Here is a 21,229-nt window from a genome sequence, read left to right on the forward strand (position 1 = left end):
CTTCTTCACCCTCCGGCAACCCTCCATCTCTGGTGTAGCTGCAACTCGGCGAGCTGGTCTCCCCATTTATTCAGCTTGATTCCCAGCTGTTCAAGCCCCCCCTGCATTTCCTTGGCCGATTTCAACTCCATTCGAGCTCCCTTTAGGGTTGCCTACATTTACATGCAGAATGATCTATGTGTAACACAAGTCAACATATTCCATCTACAGTAAAACATAATACTTTTGATATAAAAAAATAATATTTATTCATAAGTTCGATTAGTTAAGATATTGTCATACAAAATTAATCCGTGATATAATCTCACAGACGTTTGTTGTATAAAAAAATGAAACTATGATTTTATCTACTTGATTAACTAACTTTCACCAAATATAACTGATCTCGGTCAATTTACTAGCTTATGTATAATAGAAAAAGGCAGACGCATGACGCTTTACACCTCTTTTAAAGGCCGCAATAAGGGATAATCTTCTAGTAGTTCTCGTTCTGAGAGCGTGTCGTCTTCCTTTTGAGGGGTCCATAACACCTCTACCGCCTATATTCAAGAAATACAAAATTGCATGATGTTAAAGAAATAAACAAATTGAGATTGTTTGAAAAATTAAATCTTTTGTTCTGTAACATGTTTTTTTTTTCCTTACTGTCTATTTTGATCATGATAAGAGTGAATTTTAACTTGCTTTTTTATCAAATTTCATTGTGTATGCCAGAAATTGCTTATGCAACAGCTCTAGATGCTGCTATGGATTTGTGGAATGAAACTTTCATGTGCCATCATTTTTTGTTTATATTATTACGAGCATTTAGGGTTGCCTCATAAACAATTTTTGTTTTCGTTTTACATGATGGACTTCGATAAAAAAAAAATGCAAAAAAAAAAAAAAAATACAATTAAGTCCAAGGCTGAAAAAATAAAAAGTGGTAAAAATATAAAGTACATGACAAAAAAAATGTAATTCTCCAGTCATTATAAAAATTCATGTCTTACTAGCATTGTACTAGAGGGGAAGGATCCTAGCTTTTGCAAGGCTTCCTCTAAGTCCTTGCTGTTGTTTATACAAGACAAGTTATGTTCTCCCTCAGCTGTTACCACCATCGTAATCTGGTATTCACATCAACTCATATATGAACTTGATTTTTCATTAGTTCATGCATTAACTAGATATTGATCTACAACAAAACAAATAAACAAAACCGGAACGGCCTCTTAATTCACACACACACACATACATATATATATATATATATTTATTTATTTATATGAAAAAACAAAATTAATGATATACAGATGGGTAATGCATCTTAAAGATAATTCTGCATGTAAATGTGAAACAAGTTTTGTGTAGGCATGCATTTCATTTTCAATCAACCTGATCATGAGAATGGGAAACTAGTCTTTACCACTACGTATTCACTTCTAAATCCGCTTGAACTCGGTATTGTAGATCTTTGCTTCTTTATGTTGTTTACGTTTACAAGCGTCTCCTCGTCAAACTTCCGACGTTCCTCCATGGAGAGTTGATTGAATCTTTCCTCCACTTCGTTTATGCTCCTTTTCTCAACCTGACATTTAATTTGGCAAGCTTAATGCATGAAAATAACCTTTTATTTATATTTATATGTATGCATATATATTTCTAACATACATATATGAAATCGTCCTTCTAGAAAACATTACTAAAAAAAAATTCAACTTACAGATGAATAAGCTGAGATGCAATAATAATCAGAATGCCGAAGTATAGAGAGACTTGTTTCTGCAAGATTGAAAATTGAAAATTTGAAGGATAAAAATGATATATATATATATATATATATATATATATATATATATTAATTGATTAAAACATGAATGTTAGTTACCAGACAACACAAAGTGGCGACCCTGGGAGGTAGATGTATCGGCAATTTCAGCGATGTGGTTGAGATCCTTTTGGACAGACCTTCCCAGCCCCAAAAGCCCAACCTCAAGAAACACGTTTAAAAAAGATTATAATTCGAATATTCGATCGAGTCAATATATATACAGTAACGATTCACTGCACACCAGTGTGCAGGAATTTTGTGTGCATTGCGTTATGTATCTGAAAATAAAAATCAAATGTTCGCGTAAACATCTCAATGCCAACAAAATTCTTGCACAGTGGTGTGCAGGGGACAAGATTATATATATATAGATATATATATATATATATATATGCTGAAAATATATTATATTTATACCTGAAGCTTCAGGACACTGATTTTAGCATCCTCATGTGAACTGTATATTAACGCTGCTTGAACAAGAAACCAAACAACCATAAGCACAACAAAAATAACACGCGCACCGGACCCAGAACCCACAGCATGCCTAACAACACACACAGGCCTAACAAAACGTGCAGCCATTGCAGAACCGGGATCATACATCAACAACATCGCCACAAGCACACCGGCCGCCGCGAATTTTTCGATTTTGGTCTGAACGACAAATTCTATCGGATTTTCTCGGGTTTTCGAATTCCTCGGGGCTTTAGTGATGGAAGCAGCAACAGTACCGCTGCCGTGGATGTTACTGATGAAGAAGCATTTGGCGCGAAGTTTGACGAAACCCATGCGAATCTTGATAGAAGGAAATTGAATGAGATTGATTTTAGCGGGGGAGGTTGTTGGGAAAGATAGCCAAAATTACTGACTTTTATGTAGCGGAATCTTTTGATTCTTTTCCCCTTCAGTGATACTATCGGATCAAAGTGTTTTCATGATATCAATATCAATCAAGATAATAAGCACGAAGAAAATAACACAAGGATTTTACGTGGAAAAACCAAAATTAGGGAAAAACCACGGGACCTAAGTCCACCAAGAAAATCTCCACTATATCAATAATGGGTACAACACATTCCTAGAATAATAGGAGATAACAACAACGCTCTCTAGAACAACTTAGGGGATACCAAGAACTTCAAGAATAATAATTCTTGGATGACACACTCAATCTCACTTTATAAGTGGAACTCACACATATCTAATCACATAGAAAACTCTTTCTGATGTGGAAGATCGGACATCGCCGCAACCACAGAGCATACTAAAATTTATCTAAATGAGTAGGCTACAAAAAACACTCTTTATTGCTTGTGTTTTTGGGATTTCTTGGGATGATTTGAAACAATGGTTTTGGGGTGTATTTATAGGCAAGATTTTGGATGTTAGGTAAAGTATGAAACCATGACAATGTGAATGGTATCAAGTTTGGTAGCCATCAAATTTGAGTTGAATTGTTGAATCCAAAATGAGTTGAATTCCAACAATTCTCCCCCTCAAACTTATTTTGTGGATTCAATCAGACCCGCTGCACTTCTACAGCTTTCCAGCTTTTCTTTTGGCAACGACTTTGTGAACATATCGGAACCATTTTCATCAGTATGTATCTTCTCAAGATGTAATAACTTGTCATTTAACGCATCTCGTATCCAATGATACCTCACATCAATATGCTTCGATCTTGAGTGTAAACTGGAGTTTTTACTCAGATGGATTGCGCTCTGACTATCACAGTAGAGCGTAAACTTGTCTTGCCTTAGGCCTAACTCTTGTAGAAACTTTTTCAACCATAGAAGCTCTTTGCAAGCTTGGTCGTGGCTATGTACTCGGCTTCTGTTGTGAATAATGCCACACACTTTTGAAGTTTTGATTGCCATGAGACTGCTCCCCCTGCAAATGTCATCAAGTATCCGAATGTGGAATCAACATCACCAGCCATATCTGCATCAGTGTATCCTTCTAACACGGGTAGGTTAGTTCCAAATCTCAAACAAAATCTAGAAGTACCTCTCAGATATCGGAATATCCATTTCACTGCTGACCAGTGATATTTGCCCGGATTTGAGAGAAATCGACTTACCACGCCAACTGCGTGAGCGAGGTCAGGTCTCGTACACACCATTTCATACATCAGACTGCCGACTTCTGAAGCATAAGGAACACTTTCCATTTCTTTCTTTTCTTCATCACTTGTAGGACATTGGTCTGAACTTAGTTTGAAATGCCCTGCAAGTGGAGTGCCAACGGTCTTTGCCTTATCCATTTTGAATCTTTTAAAAACTTTCTCAATGTATTGTTCTTGAGATAAACACAGCTTTTTATTTGTCCTGCCCCTGGAGATCTTCATTCCAAGAATTTGTTTCGCTGGTCCTAAGTCTTTCATTGCAAAAGGCTTGTCAAGCTCCCCCTTAAGCTTGTCTATCTTGGTTGAATCGTGACCAATGATCAACATATCATCAACATACAATAATAGTATGATGATATCATTGTCATCATATTTCTTAATAAATACGCAGTGATCAGAACTGGTTCTCCTGTACTCGTGAATCATCATGAATGAATCGAACTTTTTGTACCACTGCCTTGGGGCTTGCTTCAATCCATACAAGCTTTTGTTCAACCGACAGAACATGTTTTCTTTGCCTTTGACTTTAAATCCTTCTGGTTGATCCATATATATTTCTTCATCAAGATCACCATGAAGAAATGCGGTCTTGACATCAAGTTGTTCTATCTCCAAATCCAGGCTAGCAGCAAGTCCAAGAACAACTCTGATAGAAGACATCTTCACCACTGGTGAGAAAATTTCATCAAAATCAACACCTTTCTTTTGGTTGAAACCTTTTACGAACAACCTTGCTTTGTACCTCAGTCGTGATCCATTTTCTTCAGTCTTCAACCTGTAAACCCATTTATTTTTAAGTGCTCTCTTACCTTTTGGTAGATTTACCAATCCATATGTATGATTGTCATGAAGTGATTGCATCTCATCTTTCATCGCTTCGATCCACTTATCTTTTTGATCACTTGATACAGCTTCTTTAAAACTTTCTGGTTCTCCGCCATCAGTGAGCATCACATATTCATGTGGACTGTATCTTGTAGAAGGTATTCTTTGTCTGGTTGACCTTCTAATCTCTGTCTCGGAAGGTGAATCTGAAGTGTTGTCTTGAGCATCATCTGGTTCAACTAACTCTTCATGATCACTCTGTATATCTCCCCCATGATCACGAACTATGGGTGAACGAACTGGATCAAGATTGACTGGGATTTTTGAATTAGATTGTTGTGATTCTTTATTGTGTTCAACATCACAACCAATCTCATCTTCAAGAAATACAACATCTCGGCTTCTAACAATCTTTTGATTTACTGGATCCCATAGTCGATATCCAAACTCTTCAGGGCCATAACCCAAAAATATGCACCTTTTGGATTTATCATCAAGCTTGAATCTTTCATCTTTTGGAATATGAACAAAGGCTCTGCATCCAAACACTCTCAAGTTTTTGTAGGAGACGTCTTTCCCAAACCAAACTCTGTCAGGAACATCACCATCTAACGGAGCTGATGGAGAAAGATTGATCAAATCAATTGCAGTTCTCATACCTTCACCCCAAAAGAAGTTGGGCAATCTGGACTGAGATAACATGCACTTTATCCTCTCACAAATTGTTCGGTTCATTCTTTCAGCCACACCATTGTGTTGAGGTGTTTTTGGAACACTTTTCTCAAGCCTGATTCCATGAGTTGAGCAATATTGCTCAAATGGACCCCTGTATTTGCCACCATTGTCTGCGCGAACACATTTCAACTTCATTCCAGTTTCTCTTTCAACTTTTGCGTGAAAATTCTTAAAGATCTCAAGAACATGATCTTTAGATTTTAACGCAAAGCACCAGACCTTTCGGGAGAAATCATCGATAAAGGTCACAAAATAAAGAGCACCGCCGAGAGTTCTGTTTTTCATGTAACACAAATCTGTGTGCACTAAATCCAAGCGGTGAGTTTTTCTAGTTGGAGAAAAACTTTGAAATGCAACTCTGTGTTGTTTTCCAGCTAAACAATCAACACAGGTTTCCAAGTGCATACCAGATACTTCAGGTAGGAGTTTCTTTCTAGCCAAAATTTCTATTCCCTTTTGGCTTATATGGCCAAGTCTCTTGTGCCATAATTCAATGGTGGAATTCTTTGTAGATACATTAACCTCTCCACTGGATACCTTAGCATGCATCATATAGAGAGAGTTTTGCTTCACACCTTTAGCGATAATGAGGGAACCTTTGATGAGTTTCCATTTTCCTTCTCCAAAGTGACTGACACAACCTTCATCATCAAGCTTTCCAGCAGAAATAATATTAAGTCAAATATCTGGAACATGGCGAACTTCTTTGAGAGTGAGACGAGATCCTGTATCTGTCTCCAAGACAATGCTCCCCATACCAATGACTTCTGTCATACCTTGATTGGTTATTCTAACTTTTCCAAAGTTTCCACTTGAGTAGGACGCAAACATATCTCTGTGTGGAGTGATATGATATGAAGCTCCAGAATCAATAATCCAATCAGTTTTTTGATATGATACGTTGAAACATGCTTCATCGCCAAGAATGATAATATCTCCATCAGATGTAACTGCAGGTGTGTCTTTCTCTTCTGACTTTGTACCATTCCTTTGATTTCTCTTCTTTTTTCTGCATTCTCTTTCGTAATGGTTTGGACCTCCACAATAATGACACTTGAATTTTTTTTTGGTCTTAGACTTTCCCCTGGATTTGTCTCTTCCTTTTTGAGGACCTCTGGTGTAACTTCGTCCTCGATTATCAGCCATTTCTGTGACCAATGCCTTGGTTTCAGAGTTATATTCTTGCTCTTTTCTTCTAGACTCTTTAGTGAGAAGGCAATCTTTGACTGTTTGTAATGTCATTTTTCCAGCAAGAGCAGAATTACTGAGCGATACCACAAGAGTATCCCAACTTTCTGGCAAAGAGCTCAGTAGTAACAAGGCTGTAACTTCATCATCTAGGGCAATCTTCATGGTGGTAGATTTGTTGATTAAACCCTGATAAGTATTTAGGTGCTCCGTCATATTTGCACCTTCTTTGTATCTGAGTAGTGCGATACTTCTAATAATTGAGGCTTTGTTTAAGGCATTCTTCCTCTCAAACATAGCTTCAATTTTTCTCCACAAAGCATCAGCTTTATCTTCGTTTGCAAAGTGATGGAAGATACTATGCTCGATAAAACGTCGTATGTAACCAACAGTTTTTCGATGCAATATAGTCCATTCTTCATTTGATTGATTTTCCGGCTTGACTTCATCACCACTCTATGGCAAGTACAAATCTTTGCAATGTAGCAGATCCAGCATGCTTGCCTTCCATATGGAATAGTTTGACCCGCTCAATTTGAACATCCCTCCAAAGGGCTCCTCCATTGGATGTGGCTCTGATACCACTTGTTGGAAAAGATAGCCAAAATTACTGATTTTTATGTAGCGGAAGCTTTTGATTCTTTTCCCCTTCAGTGATACTATTGGATCAAAGTGTTTTCATGATATCAATATCAATCAAGATAATAAGCACGAAGAAAAAGACACAAGGATTTTACGTGGAAAAACCCAAATTAGGGAAAAACCACGGGACCTAAGTCCACCAAGAAAATCTCCACTATATCAATAATGGGTACAACACATTCCTAGAATAATAGGAGAATAACAACAACGCTCCCTAGAACAACTTAGGGGATACCAAGAACTTCAAGAATAATAATTCTTGGATGACACACTCAATCTCACTTTACAAGTGGAACTCACACAAATCTAATCACATAGAAAATTCTTTCTGATGTGGAAGATCGGACATCTCCGCAACCACAGAGCATACTAAAATTTATCTAAATGAGTACGCTACAAAAAACACTCTTTATTGCTTGTGTTTTTGGAATTTCTTGGGATGATTTGAAACAATGGTTTTGGGGTGTATTTATAGGCAAGATTTTGGATGTTAGTTAAAGTGTGAAACCATGACAATGTGAATGGTATCAAGTTTGGTAGCCATCAAATTTGAGTTGAATTGTTGAATCCAAAATGAGTTGAATTCCAACAGAGGTGTATAATAAGGGTTTGTTCCACCCAAGATTCAGGGTGGTCGGCGCTGTGGCCATGGCGGCGAGCGAGGTTTGAAGTTGGTTGGAGAGGAGAAACGATGGATCCCACGGGCTAATTTTCAAATGTTTGATTTTATCTATCTTTTCTATTTTATAAAAGTTAAGCAAAACATAGAAATTGTTTTGGTCTGACAAACACACCAAAATATGTTTATCCACTTTTGTCCCTGCATTATGCTCATGGTAGAGTTTGTTTTGTTGGTCTATTTGTAATATTGTTCTCATTACTGATACCACAACCCCACCTTCTCATCCCACGTATGGTAGGTTTTTCATTTCAAACTCTCCGGCCCTCCTCCATCCCCACGTCTCTCGAATAAAACTGCAAGCGTTCATTGCAATATAACTCACCATGTAACTTCATTTGCATTTCACGATCTAACTGGAGGTTTCAAACTCAGGAAAGCTTGCTTTTATGTATTTGGGATACTGCATTAATCTGAAGATTGGGAAAAAAAAAATAAAACTGAAGAAGAATGGAAGCCATAATCTGTCATGTAAAAGAAATTTTGATGCGAAGAACACCATGGTTTGGTTTCAATACTCTTTGTTTTCTTTTTTTCTTTCTTTCAGCTTTTAAAGTGAGTGTTTTATATTGCCTATTTTAGACTATTTAAGATTTGCAAATCCAGTGACATCCTCCTAATTTTTTGATGCAGTTCGTAAATATAATTTTGGCCTATCATATTCAATAATTTGCTCTTAAAATATCTACAAGATTGGCTGGCTTGATATTATTTTTTCTTTGCTCACTTTTTTTTTAAAAAAAGAAATCAACTACCAGCTATTCCACAACATGTGACTAGACAATCAACATATTGAATTTTCTTTGAAACTAATTTTTTTTTGTTTTTTTGGTTTTGTAGGTATCTTTGATGAACTTGCGAGAAGATGGCCATTAATCTTGGATTTTGGTTTGTCACCAAAATAATGTAATATTTTAATTTGTTTTTGTAAAATTCTTACTTCAAATTCATACAGCGTCATAATTTTTTAGCAATTAAACATATTTTGGTTTTTAATGGTTTTAATTATTATGAAAGTTTAAAAACGTGGAAATATAAATATGTTCAAGTCATCATTTAATTAATTGTGTACATCCCTTTATTGTTGAGATCCTGCATTGTTTAAATTTTAAAAAACTATCGATAAGCAGTAAACTTAAAAACTTATCTAATTTTAATTATTGATTATTTTTTAGATATGCAATTAAATGATGAATCACGCCGAGATCTAATGATGTGAAACGGAGAAAATGTGATAAGTTCTCTTTATGAAACACAAAGCTAAAAGACAAAAAATTTAAAGAATTTGGATGATCTGTGTGAACTCAAATTTTATGGTTTTCTCTTTTTTTTTAGTCCGATAAAAAATAATAAGTTATAGACATAATTTGATAATGGGGTTAGAAACTGGGGTTAAAATATCGTAGGAAAATAGATATCATGAGCACAAAAAGATATCATGCGACATTATAGTTACTATTTTCATCTTTGGAAAAATTCTCCATTGAGTACCTACATTTTTGCTTAAATGAGATTATCTATGATGCTTGAATTTCAAACAAGTTGATTTCAAATGGCTTTGTGTTTTCAGTAATTAACATGTACCAGGGGATGTCATTTATCTGAGTTTGAGATACATTAGAAAATCCATTTTGAGAAGAAAGAAGGAACCACCTTAGATTTAAAAAAGCTACGGTTAAGCTTAATGATATTATTTTAAAATTTTTATGCATATTTGTTTTGTCCTTCATTCATTTTTTGGTATCATTTTTCATCACATTCTATAAATAAGGAAAAAAACATTTATATCTAATGAATTATGTAAACTAATATGTTCTGATTTACAAAAAATACTTTAGAAAAAAAATTAAAAAGCAAAATCCATATATAAAATTTATGCATTACGTTACACACGCGTTGCGTGTGCTCCAGTCACTAGTATCTATAATCTCTTTCTATCTTATAAAGCCTCTACATCTCTTTCTTATATCTTATAAAGCCTCGTGGAGAGAGAAAAACAAAGCTGCTTTGTACATTTGGTATGACCCAATTAATTAAAAAAAGTTTTAAAAAAACACTCACGGTGGTAAGAGCCATGACTTTGGTAAGACTGAAAACAAACCAACTCCTTTCTCTTCTCATATCGTGGCTGACATGAACTCCTCTCAGATCGTGGCCGAGCAACCATCGCTTTTAGATTCCTCGCGACAAAACCACCTCTGTTTTTATACAAACCTCCTTCATTTCAAAGTACATCGCATCAACTCATACGATGGGATTGGAAAATCGACTACACATAGAAGAAACTCTCCAATTTGTTGAACTCTTCATGAGTGAAACTCTATGGCAGATCAACAATAGTTGATTCGTTTAATTCAATTCTACAGCTGCCCAAAGTTTTTTTTTTTTTTTTTTCTTTCTTCCTTTCTTATCTAATTTCCTTCCTGCACAACCACACATCTCATCATAATTTATTCACAATTGTCTCATTCAATTTCCTTTTCATACTTTCATACCCACATGTTTGTGTTTTAACGGGAAATCTTATATTATTATGTTGTGGAATCTTATCATTTCAATTAAATACTACTGCTTGGGTGATTTGTTTCCCACGCTAATTTTGTTTCTCATGCTAATTTATGTATAATTGATTTTAGAATCCAAAACCGTTAATCATAAAATATGTTTCAAACTCAATTCCACAGATGCTCTAAAGCTGTTTGAGGAAATAGCCAAAGGAAGAATTGGTTTCATTTCCTATTTTTATGTTAATTCTTTATTAATTTAATATTTCATTTATTTTATTTTACTAATTTTCATACAATTCTAGGATCTGTTGATTCTAAGCAAAAAAAAACCGTGGGAATCAATTTGTTTAAGACGTTAATTTATCTAGATTTTATGAACCAAAACCGTTAGTGCGTGATACAAAAAAGACCGTGGGAATCAATTTGTTTAAGACGCTAATTTATGTAGATTTTATAATCCAAAACCGTTAGTGATACAATATGTTTCAAAATAAATTGATTATTGATTAGTTCATTAGCTGAATGCTATGCATTATGCAAGTGCATGGGTAACTTTCAATTTTATGATTTTTATGTCATGATTATCAAATTAATCATAAAAGCATTGTTATGAACTGCAAATAATACTAAAGAAAATCTCTAAAACAGATTATATGTGCTTAAATGTCTGCCATGCATAAGAAAATTTGAAGGGCCTTTCGTTTGTGTTTTGTTCTCTTCACATTTTCAAATTTAAAACATAATATTGAAAATTATGAAAATTTCAAATTGTGGAAGAAGAAATATTATCTGGGCTGTGCAAATTGAAATAGTGATACAAAAATGTAGGAAATAAAATCACCTTTGGATCTACTAGTTTTAATGTTGAGTGTCTGAAATGAAATCAAGACTGTGAATGTGTGCTTGCGCGCTACGTTTTATATTAAATAAAGCCGCAAGTTCCCTTGAACAATTTTGATTTGGTGCATCAAATCAATCATATTTATCATATGGATTTTTCTGTCCGGTAGGACGACATATTCGAGAAAAATTTTCAGGTGTAGTTGAAGCTTTCTCTAAGAGGAATGCTTATGCTCCTGCTCGGTAAGGTCAGCATTCAAGACAACGGACATCATTGGAAAATGTATCAAGTCCAAGGATGTGGTAATGTTCTTTTTTCATTCATCTTAAATGTAGGACATCATTAGAAATAACCTCAAATTTTTCATATTATAAAATCTCTTAAGTATTATTTTATATTAGAATTTTACTAATTGATAATTTTTCATTTCATCTTAAATATTTAATTTCATTTTAAAACAATTATTTTACTAATTTTCATACAATTACCACATGATCTTCTGATTGTAAACAAAAAATATATATAAAATATAAATAGGAATCTACAATAGATTATTGAGATTCAATAGGAATTGATAACACAAAATCTTCTACTGATATTATATTATAAGATGAAAGATTGATTCGATCAAATAAACTTTCTTCATTCATAAAGTTATGGTTCCCTTCCCGAAATTAAAAAATCATAGTGTGTATATATGGCACCCAACTACATTGCTTGCTGTTGCTGCTTTTGGCTTCTCCATTAAAAATACAATAATGCTTGCTGCTTTTGGCTTCTCCATTGTAAATACTATACTTTGTTCATGAACAAAGTGGAGAATTTAAGAGATAAGATTGATGATGGAGGACTTTTTTGCCTAATGAATTTAATATTTCACCATATGTGTTTCAGTCTCTTTCCATTTCTATGATCTACAAATTTTGTTATGGTTTTACGAATTCAAGAAAATCTTCATTAATCTAAGGGGACCATCTGCTTTATGAAAATTTTACAATATGTTTACTACATTGGAAATTGATCTTCATTCACAGTTTGTATAAATATTCATGCTCTAATTGATCTTGGTGTAGTTTATATACATGTTTCGAAAACATCCATTAAAACTTCAGGTTTTCGTGTATATCGATATGCCTTTGAAGTTTATGTGATTATCTACAGGATATGTATTGATTGTAATGTATATGTGTTTTTATTGTGAGTTTAATTTATGCAGTCCTTATGCCAATTTTTGGTTATAATATTATTTTATATGCATGATATATCATTTCATTTATAATTGGCAATAAAAAAATTATTCATAAAAAAATTCATTGTTAAATTGTAGTTCATGCATTCAAACTCAATGATATAAAATTTTATAGGGATTTAGCATTTAATTTATAGAATATGTATATATTTGTGACTGTATTATCAAATTGGCTTGATTTTAGGCCTTTCTGAATATGGTATTTACATACGTTTTCGGTCATTTTACATTTGGCTGATTGGAGTTAAGAATCAAGATAGAATTTAAGGGATCTGATGCATACCGTGGGATTTCGCATTTAATTACTAGAATATGTAATTATTCGTAATTCTATTATAATATTGACTTGGTTTTAGGCCTTTCCGAATATGATATTCACATATGTTTTTGGTCATTTTAAATTTGGATGATTAAGAATTAAGATGGAATGAGGTGATATACCGCATATATATTATGCATACCGTGATTTTTAATCATACTTTATGAAGGCATGTTTGCAATTTATCTTCTACAGCTTTGGTGTCTACACTAATACGGTATGATAATTTAATAAAGGTGTTGTAGTGATAGCGATTTTTTTTGTTCATTATTGCTGGTTTAGAATCAGCTTAAGAAATTTATGTTTGTTGATTTGTGCTGGATACAGAACTTAAGTCAAGAGTGATCCTTAATTATGTGCGTCCAAGTATCTCTTACTATTTTATTAAGGATTAGAGTCCCATAGAAACCGTCTTCGTGTGTTTGGTATGTCTTTGTGCGTTTGGTATGATTCAAAACCATTACTCTCATTTTCGTAGATCGTGCTTCGTGGGTTTACATATCAGTTTCGGCCTCTCCATTCAAGTTCTCTACTCAACCAATTCTCCATCTCAAGCTCACTCACTCATCATTCATCCCAAAATTTCTACGGCAACGGAATTGGAATTCATAAACTATGTTTTCGCACACGACACGTGGATCCCCCGAACAAGTTAGAATTCTCAAGGGGCTCTGATCTTTTTCAGTGCGTTCCTATGAATGTTTTCCTTTGAAAAAAGATCTGATCATCAGATCCTTTTCTGCTGCCAGGTATTTGCGTTGTTTCCTCTTTAATCAAGATTGTTTCTTCTCTCTTTTTTCTATTTTTTGATCGCCGGTCGATTGTTGTTCATGTCGAAATGGATTTTTTTCCTTTTATTGTCTGGTGTTTGTCTCCCATCAGGGCTCCCGGGTCATTCGAGATTTTGTATTTTGGCCTTTCGTTAAGTTTTCTTTGTGCTTTGGTGAGTTTTTTTATTAATTTTGTTTATGTGGATTGGAGTAACCCTGATTCTCTCAAATTTTTAGAATGGTTTTTGGGAGTTTGATTGCCATAAATTCACTTCTGCTTCTAAGGCTTCTCTATCGTTATCAAAGAAATCAACCACCACCTGTTTGATGAAATGAAAATTAATTTTTACTACACATGATCTGGCGGTAAGGAGGCATACTCAAGCTTCATTTAGTTTAGCATCTACAAATGTATTTGTCTTACACAAGTTAAAAACTTCACGACTTCAGTTGCTAAGTGCAGATTTGAGACCCATATAGCTGTTGGCAGTGTGTCCACGTTTATGTGTTCTTTACTATTTCGCTTCTGGATATGGCAGCATTGCAGTAGGAATATGCATATATTACCAGCCCATGAGAATATAATTTGTCTCTGTTTTAGAGGGTAGTTGTTCTACAGTGATTTATCAATCAGTTTATGGAATATGTATATATTACAGATTACATTTTAATACCAGCTTGGTTTTAGGCATTTCTAAATGTAATCAAGTTTATGAAATATGTTTATATTACAGATTATATCTTAATTCCAGCTTTATTTTAGGCTTCTCTAAATATGATATCTACGTATATTCTTGATCATTTTACATTTGGTTAATTCGAGTTAGGAATTAAGATGGAGTTTAGGGGATGTGATTCATACTGTTCATATCACGTCATTTTCAATCAAAATCGACGAACGTAGCTTCCTAAATGACTATTGATTTGATATAGGGATTTTATCTTTGTGCATACTGGGATGATTATGGTACATTTACTTCTTATGTCTTTCTGAATGTTTGAGATACAATCTTCTTGGTTGATGTGAGGAGGTTTTTGAAGTTTACTACTTCATTACCTTCAACATGTGCATATGGTATATACCTGAAATTGGTATTATGTTATTTGTCTCATTGTGCCATGTCCCTCACAAATTCCTCCAAAGTCTTCGACACCTTCCCAGATATTTTTTGTACTTCTTCCGGATACTCTGATGACCTTGCCACACCAATTTTCTTGCAGCACTTATAGAATCCCACCAGCTCATCGATCTGCTTTGCTGCCATAGCATAAGCATCAAAAGCCTTCACACAATCTTAAAACATACATATTAATATTTTCTAATGCATATCATAGATGATATTGTTCATCAGAAAATTTATTTGCAAATATCTACTTTTATATTCTCAATTTTAAGATTTTGTAATGTGCCCAGTTTTATTTTTAAAAAATATTTATAATTAAATAGTCAAAAATGTTTTTAGTATTCATTAAACAAATTATTTATACTTACTTTCAAAACTATTATATTCTTATTAATTTTTTATTATTAAATATTTTTATATGCACAAATAGTTTTAGAAAAATTTACATTTTAACAATTTTAAATCAATTTATATGGTGCAATAATTTGTATGATTTATAAAATAGTGTTTTGCCGTATGTTATCTGCTGGGTATATGCATAATTAGTTCCTACAGTAATGTGTCATTTTAAGGTAACTTGAGATGACATATATCTCCTACTATATGTCTTTTTATTATATTAAAATTGAGATATTGATAAAAACTGTTTTGGTACTGCGGTATGACCAAAGTCAAATTACAAATAATTATCTATCTTATTATTTTTCCCTCCCCCTCTTCCCCTTTTTACAGAACGTGGTGTCTATGTGAGCAACCCATGTGTCTTTAAATTTGCAATTAAAATGATGTATATTTATATGTCTAATTATGTATACCTTTAAATACAGGGCATGATTACGCAAAGTTGTAGCTAAGTGATAACTATAAATTTTATACGCACATAGTTTTCAGAATTGATAAATACTATAAATATTATTTACCTAAAATTAAAAATTATTATTACTTTGTGTTTTTAGCCTTGATTTTACATAAGTTACACATTTTAATATTTTTTTGTTGTGTTTTTCTTGGTAGCATTAAATTTTATATTCTCAAGTTTCTTTTGAAATTAGTGATAATTACTTTTCATGATCATTTTTCTCGCAATTCTACTATTGGTCCATTAGTTGTAAATTGTTTTCTTCTATTATTTTGCTACAAACTATAATATCATGACATTGGATTTTATACAGCAACGACTATTCGATTCCTGATGATTACTATAGGTCCACACATAAAAAAACCAAGTGGTCATGAAAGAAGTTTAAGATCAAATATTGATATGCAGGAATATCTTTGATTTTTAGATGAAAAAATATTTTGGTTGCGATAAACATGTACATATTAGGATTGTATTTTGAATTTTTTTTAGTTCAACATTTTTTTCTAAAAAATACATGTTGATGTGTGTATATATATGTGTTTTTAAATAATTTAGTTATCTTATTTGAGCACAATAAATTAAATTTATTTGAGAAACCGTGAAAGGTTATACACAATATGTTTGTCACATTTCTTTCATTGCACACGCAACGCGTGTGCCACGGGTTGCTAGTATTAATTAATGGAGAGTCCTTTTAAAACTTATTTTGGTAATGTTTTTTTTTTGTTCCACAATTACCCTTACACTCAACTTTCAACTTTTTTAACCGGTTATCACTTTGCTTATAAGTATTATGCTGTTACAGATTTTATTTTATTAAATTGATAAACTCGGTTTTTATATTCTCAAGAAAAAAAAGTTGCATTCTCTATTTTTTTTCACGAGCAGCCATTTTTTATACACACGCATCGTGTGTGCCACTGTCGTTAATAATATAATAATATATTGGCCCATTTTGCTTATTTTGCTTCCACGATTGAAAATAAATTTGATGTCTCACTTATCATATATTAATATCTCTATCGCACCTTATTTTTATTATTATTATACAAGAGTATCTAGTATTTATGGAAACACTAAAATATAATAAAAATTGTTTCTTTAAATAAATTTTTTCCCATAAAATATCAATCTACTGTGCAATTATTGAAATATGATATTCAATTATAAATCCAAACAAAATATTATATGTATTTTTTGGTTTAAAAAAAAAGCAAGTCTTTCTTCGAGGCAAAATAACCGAAGAAGCTGTTGTTGCTACTACTTTTTGTTTTTACAACGTGGAAGTAGTAAGAAAATAATATATTTGATACTATTTACGATGATAAAGGAAAATGAAAATATTCATGAAGAAGTTTATAATAAGGTCTTTAATGATTTTTATGCCAATATTTCAAATACAATAATTTCATCTAAAATTGCATATTGAAACCGAATATTATTTTTAATCGATTTGACCATATGTTGATTGATATATTCTAAGCTATCTTTAATCAATCCTCTTTTGATTCGTGATTAATCAACACAAATATAAACAGGTGATCAATCTATTTACACGAAATATTAAACAACATCAATCAATAATTGAAAATATCCAAAATCTCAAACATAGATTAGTTTCGACTCAATCTCGTGGTTTTAGTTGAAAAAAACTACTCAATAAACAAAAATATAATTAAAAAATATCATAAAGAAGAAGAAAGAAGAAGAACTAAAATGGAGCGGTGTTCCTAGTCTTCAATCTCCCACGCCCTAGCAGCCATGCATCCTTATTCCTGCGTTCTCCTCCTCTTTTCACATCTGATAATCTCTTCTATATTTATATGTCTTTGAAAACCCAAAAAATAAAACCCGAAAAGTCAAGAATTTTAATTTCCAAAAATTTCAATTTTTGAGTCTGCACGACGTCTCGCTCGAGCGCAAGAGCTTGCGGCTCGTGCGAGCAATTTTCTATCCCAATTTCCATCACAGGTCTCGCCCTAGCAGCAAGAAGTTACCGCTAGGGCGAGCGATTTTTTGTTTAGCGCGCAGTATTTTTAAAAAATTTATCTCGAGTTCTAGTCATCGCGAGCCAAAAATTGGACAACAGCTTTATAACATTTTGAACTTTGTTTGGAACGGTGGAGATTTGATTGAGATCTATTTACCATCAAAAATAAATTTTGAACCAATTTTGCTCCGAAATTCACTCTTGCGGCTATTCTTTTACTCCAAATTATTGATTTCTTCAATATTTCCTTCAAACAAAATCAGGAGAGTGAAATGCACTCGCATAAAATAAATTATAAATAAAACATGTAAAAACACTCATGAAAACAAATGAATGAATTGTGACGCCCGGGGCTGAGGAGACGGAGAGTGATCGCCAGTGCCAAGAGGTTGCACAAACAATGAGCGGCTCCTGGTAGCCTTTTAGGAGGATGTAGACATGAATGAACCGATCCCGTGCCGGAATGAGAGGGATTCCAAGACTCTGTTGGTATGAGATTGCATAGTTGAGGAGGCCTTAAAATATTTCATATGTACTACTAATATAAAAAAAGTGCATCTTCTTTTCGGGACCTCATCACATAAGAACTCCAAAGTTAAGCGTGCTTGACTTGAGACAATTTTAGGATGGATGGCCCCCGGGGAAGTTTCTTAGGCTGGTGTGATTAAGGACATAAGCACGCTGGAAATTCTCGTCTTGATATAGTGGGTCGTTACAAATAATATCAAAGTCGACCTCTCTTAGTACGGTATGGCTCAGGGACAGACCAAGTGAAAGCTGGTGGGCATGTGAGTCATGTGACGCCTGGGGCTGAGGTGGCGGGGAGTGATCGCTGGTGCCAAGAGGTTGCACGGACAATGAACGGCTCCTGGTAGCCTTCCAGGCGGAGGGAGACATGAATAAACCGATCCCGTTAAAAGATTTCATATGTACTACTCATATAAAAAAAGTGCATCTTCTTTTCGGGAGCTCATCACATAAAAACTCGAAAGTTAACCGTGCTTGAATTGGGGCAATTTTAAGATGGGTGACCCCCTGGAAAGTTTCTCAGGTGCGTGTGAGTGAGGACACTCATCTTGATACAGTGAGTCGTTACATGAATATCAAATAAACCTAAAAATAACACAAAATAATGCACACAAAATGCACTTATTAAATAACGATAATTCATTTTTTTTCGTAGCTTTCAAAATAATCAAGAAAACCTCCTTGCTCTTTAGTCTTCTCCCATGATCAAAGCCTCCACATATGAAACAATAAGTTCTCCATTCCTTGAAGATTTCACACAATATGTAAAACGAAAATTAATATTTAATACATTCTTTGTTTAGTAATTTATTTTTCAAATTAATTTGTTATTTTCATAAATCCCCAAAATTGTTCATATGGAAAGAGATATTGGCGAACCTTCGAACTATGATTAAGTAGTTTTTTACCGGTGGATGTTAAAAAAATTGGAAGATACGGTCTTCACTTTTCTTTTGAAGATTTGATGTACTCGAAGAAATTTAATTCATTATCAAAACTTATGTTGTACACATAAATTTTAGGAACATTTTGCAAAAAATTAAAAATTATATGTCTCTATTTATGGGAAGAAATATTACATCATAAATGTTCAATTGGATTGATTGTGTTAGTTTACTATTTTCTTACTACCAATCCGCTCTCAACTACTAAATAATGTATTTATATTTCACATCTATCATAATTGTATAAAGAATATAATCATATCTCACTTATTAAAAAAATACCATACCAAAATCAAAGAATTAACGTTCATATAACATAAAATATTTTTTATAGTACATACTATACGTGCACTGATATTTAATAATAACTAGCAATCGAGGCACATGCGTTGCATATATATAACAAAATATATAAACCATGGGTCAAATAAAATGGTACGTTTTGTCCTCAATTTTTGTGCGGTTTCCATACCCACGTCAAAGTCTTACTTGGACAGCGAGTTGAGCAAAATTGGCAAATAATAAACAACAAAATCAATAAAAATACAATAAAACAAAAAACTTCAACAATTGATGGGCCTAGGGCTGGCATACCGGACTAAAATATCGAATTTTTGGCATACCGTACAATTTTTTTTTCGATATATAGACATTTTTTCGGTATTTATACGGTATCAATATGGATTTTTTCATACCAAAATTTCGAAATTTCGCTATCGGCATCGATATGAATTTTTTTCATATCAATATTTTTAGTACGGCATACCGAAAAACCACCTCTAGATGGGCCATACCGTACAGATTGCATACTATCTTAACTGTTAATAAAATATACAAAGTGAAGAAAGAAATAGAAAGAGATGATTATAAGAAGATATATAGATTCTTCTAGGTCAAGAGTAAAAAGACATAAATGAGTATCGAGCATAAACTGTGCAAACCTGCATAGCCACAGAACCTTACCCACAGTCAACTTACCTCCAATCCGCCAAAGTATACTAAAATAAAATGTGCGGCGAAACCAAATCACAATATAAATGAATAGAAGCTAGAAACATGTCCAACTCATAAAAGCGTCAAAATGAGATAATTCCATTTGAGATAAAAATCCATGGACGACAACAGTAATCGATGAACTTAATGGATAAAAGCAATTGATCTCAATGAGAAGGACAAAAAAACATAATTGGATGGTGCTGATTTGCATATGAAGAGGAAAAAACAATAATCTAAAAAATGTAATTTTAAATTTTAAGTATATGAAATCAGTCGATATTGCACTATAAATATATTATAGACTAAATTAAATTATATCGAATCACTATATCATTAAGATGCATATACGTTATGATTAAAAAAATTTGAAAAATAAACGAAGATGGATGGATGCCTATAAACTTCTGAAAACATTTTCATTTCATCTTTGTAATCCATCACAAATTATAGCACTTGAAATTGAATTCCACTGAACAACCTGTGAAAAAACATGATGAAACTACGAAAAATGACTATTTCAATTGAAGGAAGCAAGGACACGTGATTGTTGTTGAGATGAAAAGTGACGAAAGATGTCGGGGAGTGTGGTCTTCATTACGAAATTTTAAACCAACGACAAAATGATCATACATGTGTTTCAATCGTACACACAATGAATATACAAATTAAATTAAAGAAAAAATTGAAAATTTAGTCCTATATGTTTTTCACTTTGTAATTTTGGTCATCTATATTTTCACATTTCAGTTTTAGTCCTGCATGTTCTGATTTTTGGCACTTTCGGTCCTTTTTATTCAAAAATGTTTACGTGACACTGTACACGTCAGCTCCGCATCAGCACTGAATTGGTGCCACATCAGCGCCACGCCGGAAAAAGGACTGAAATTGCCAAAAAAATAAAAATAGCGGACTAAAACTGAAATTTGAAAATATAAAAGACTGAAATCGTAAAGTGACAAACATACAGGACCAAAAAAGCAATTTTCCCTAAATTAAATTTTACAATTGGGCGACTGATAAATCATGAATCAATATCGATGGAATCAAGGAAAGATAAACTGAACCTCAAGTTTTTTTTTCCTAAAGTACGCT

The 21,229-nt window shown here is 33.2% G+C and overlaps 1 protein-coding gene and 1 long non-coding RNA gene across 3 annotated transcripts; one reads left to right on the plus strand and one right to left on the minus strand.

The window, feature by feature from the left end:
* Positions 1-297: 297 nt before the first annotated feature.
* Positions 298-2,602, minus strand: LOC140861651 (FLUCTUATING-LIGHT-ACCLIMATION protein 1, chloroplastic-like). The gene is made up of 6 exons (XM_073264674.1): positions 2,228-2,602; positions 1,868-1,970; positions 1,703-1,761; positions 1,406-1,567; positions 993-1,106; positions 298-539 (listed from the first exon to the last, which is right to left on the minus strand). The coding sequence occupies exons 1-6, from the start codon at positions 2,600-2,602 to the stop codon at positions 438-440; spliced, it is 915 nt and encodes a 304-aa protein (XP_073120775.1). The 3' UTR covers positions 298-437.
* A 7,446-nt stretch (positions 2,603-10,048) lies between these two features.
* Positions 10,049-14,455, plus strand: LOC140864781 (uncharacterized). 2 transcript variants are annotated; one of them, XR_012144349.1, is made up of 2 exons: positions 10,049-11,657; positions 13,402-14,455. It is a non-coding gene; the product is annotated as an uncharacterized lncRNA (long non-coding RNA). The 2 variants fall into 2 exon arrangements; XR_012144350.1 differs by lacking the exon at positions 10,049-11,657 and adding an exon at positions 12,149-13,140.
* The last annotated feature ends 6,774 nt before the right edge of the window (positions 14,456-21,229 follow it).

This window comes from Henckelia pumila, chromosome 4 (genome assembly GCF_033568475.1).
Source record: "Henckelia pumila isolate YLH828 chromosome 4, ASM3356847v2, whole genome shotgun sequence".
In the NCBI taxonomy this organism is placed as follows: Eukaryota; Viridiplantae; Streptophyta; class Magnoliopsida; order Lamiales; family Gesneriaceae; genus Henckelia; species Henckelia pumila.

Bases quoted from the DNA above. Each gene is read 5' to 3' on its own strand.
- LOC140861651 (XM_073264674.1), bottom strand. From the start codon at position 2,602: ATGGGTTTCGTCAAACTTCGCGCCAAATGCTTCTTCATCAGTAACATC. The intron at 1,107-1,405 runs GTAAAGACTAGT...TGTGAATACCAG, and splicing joins TTAGAAGTGAATACGTAGTG to ATTACGATGGTGGTAACAGC. The intron at 540-992 runs GTAAGACATGAA...TCTTGAATATAG, and splicing joins TCCCCTCTAGTACAATGCTA to GCGGTAGAGGTGTTATGGAC.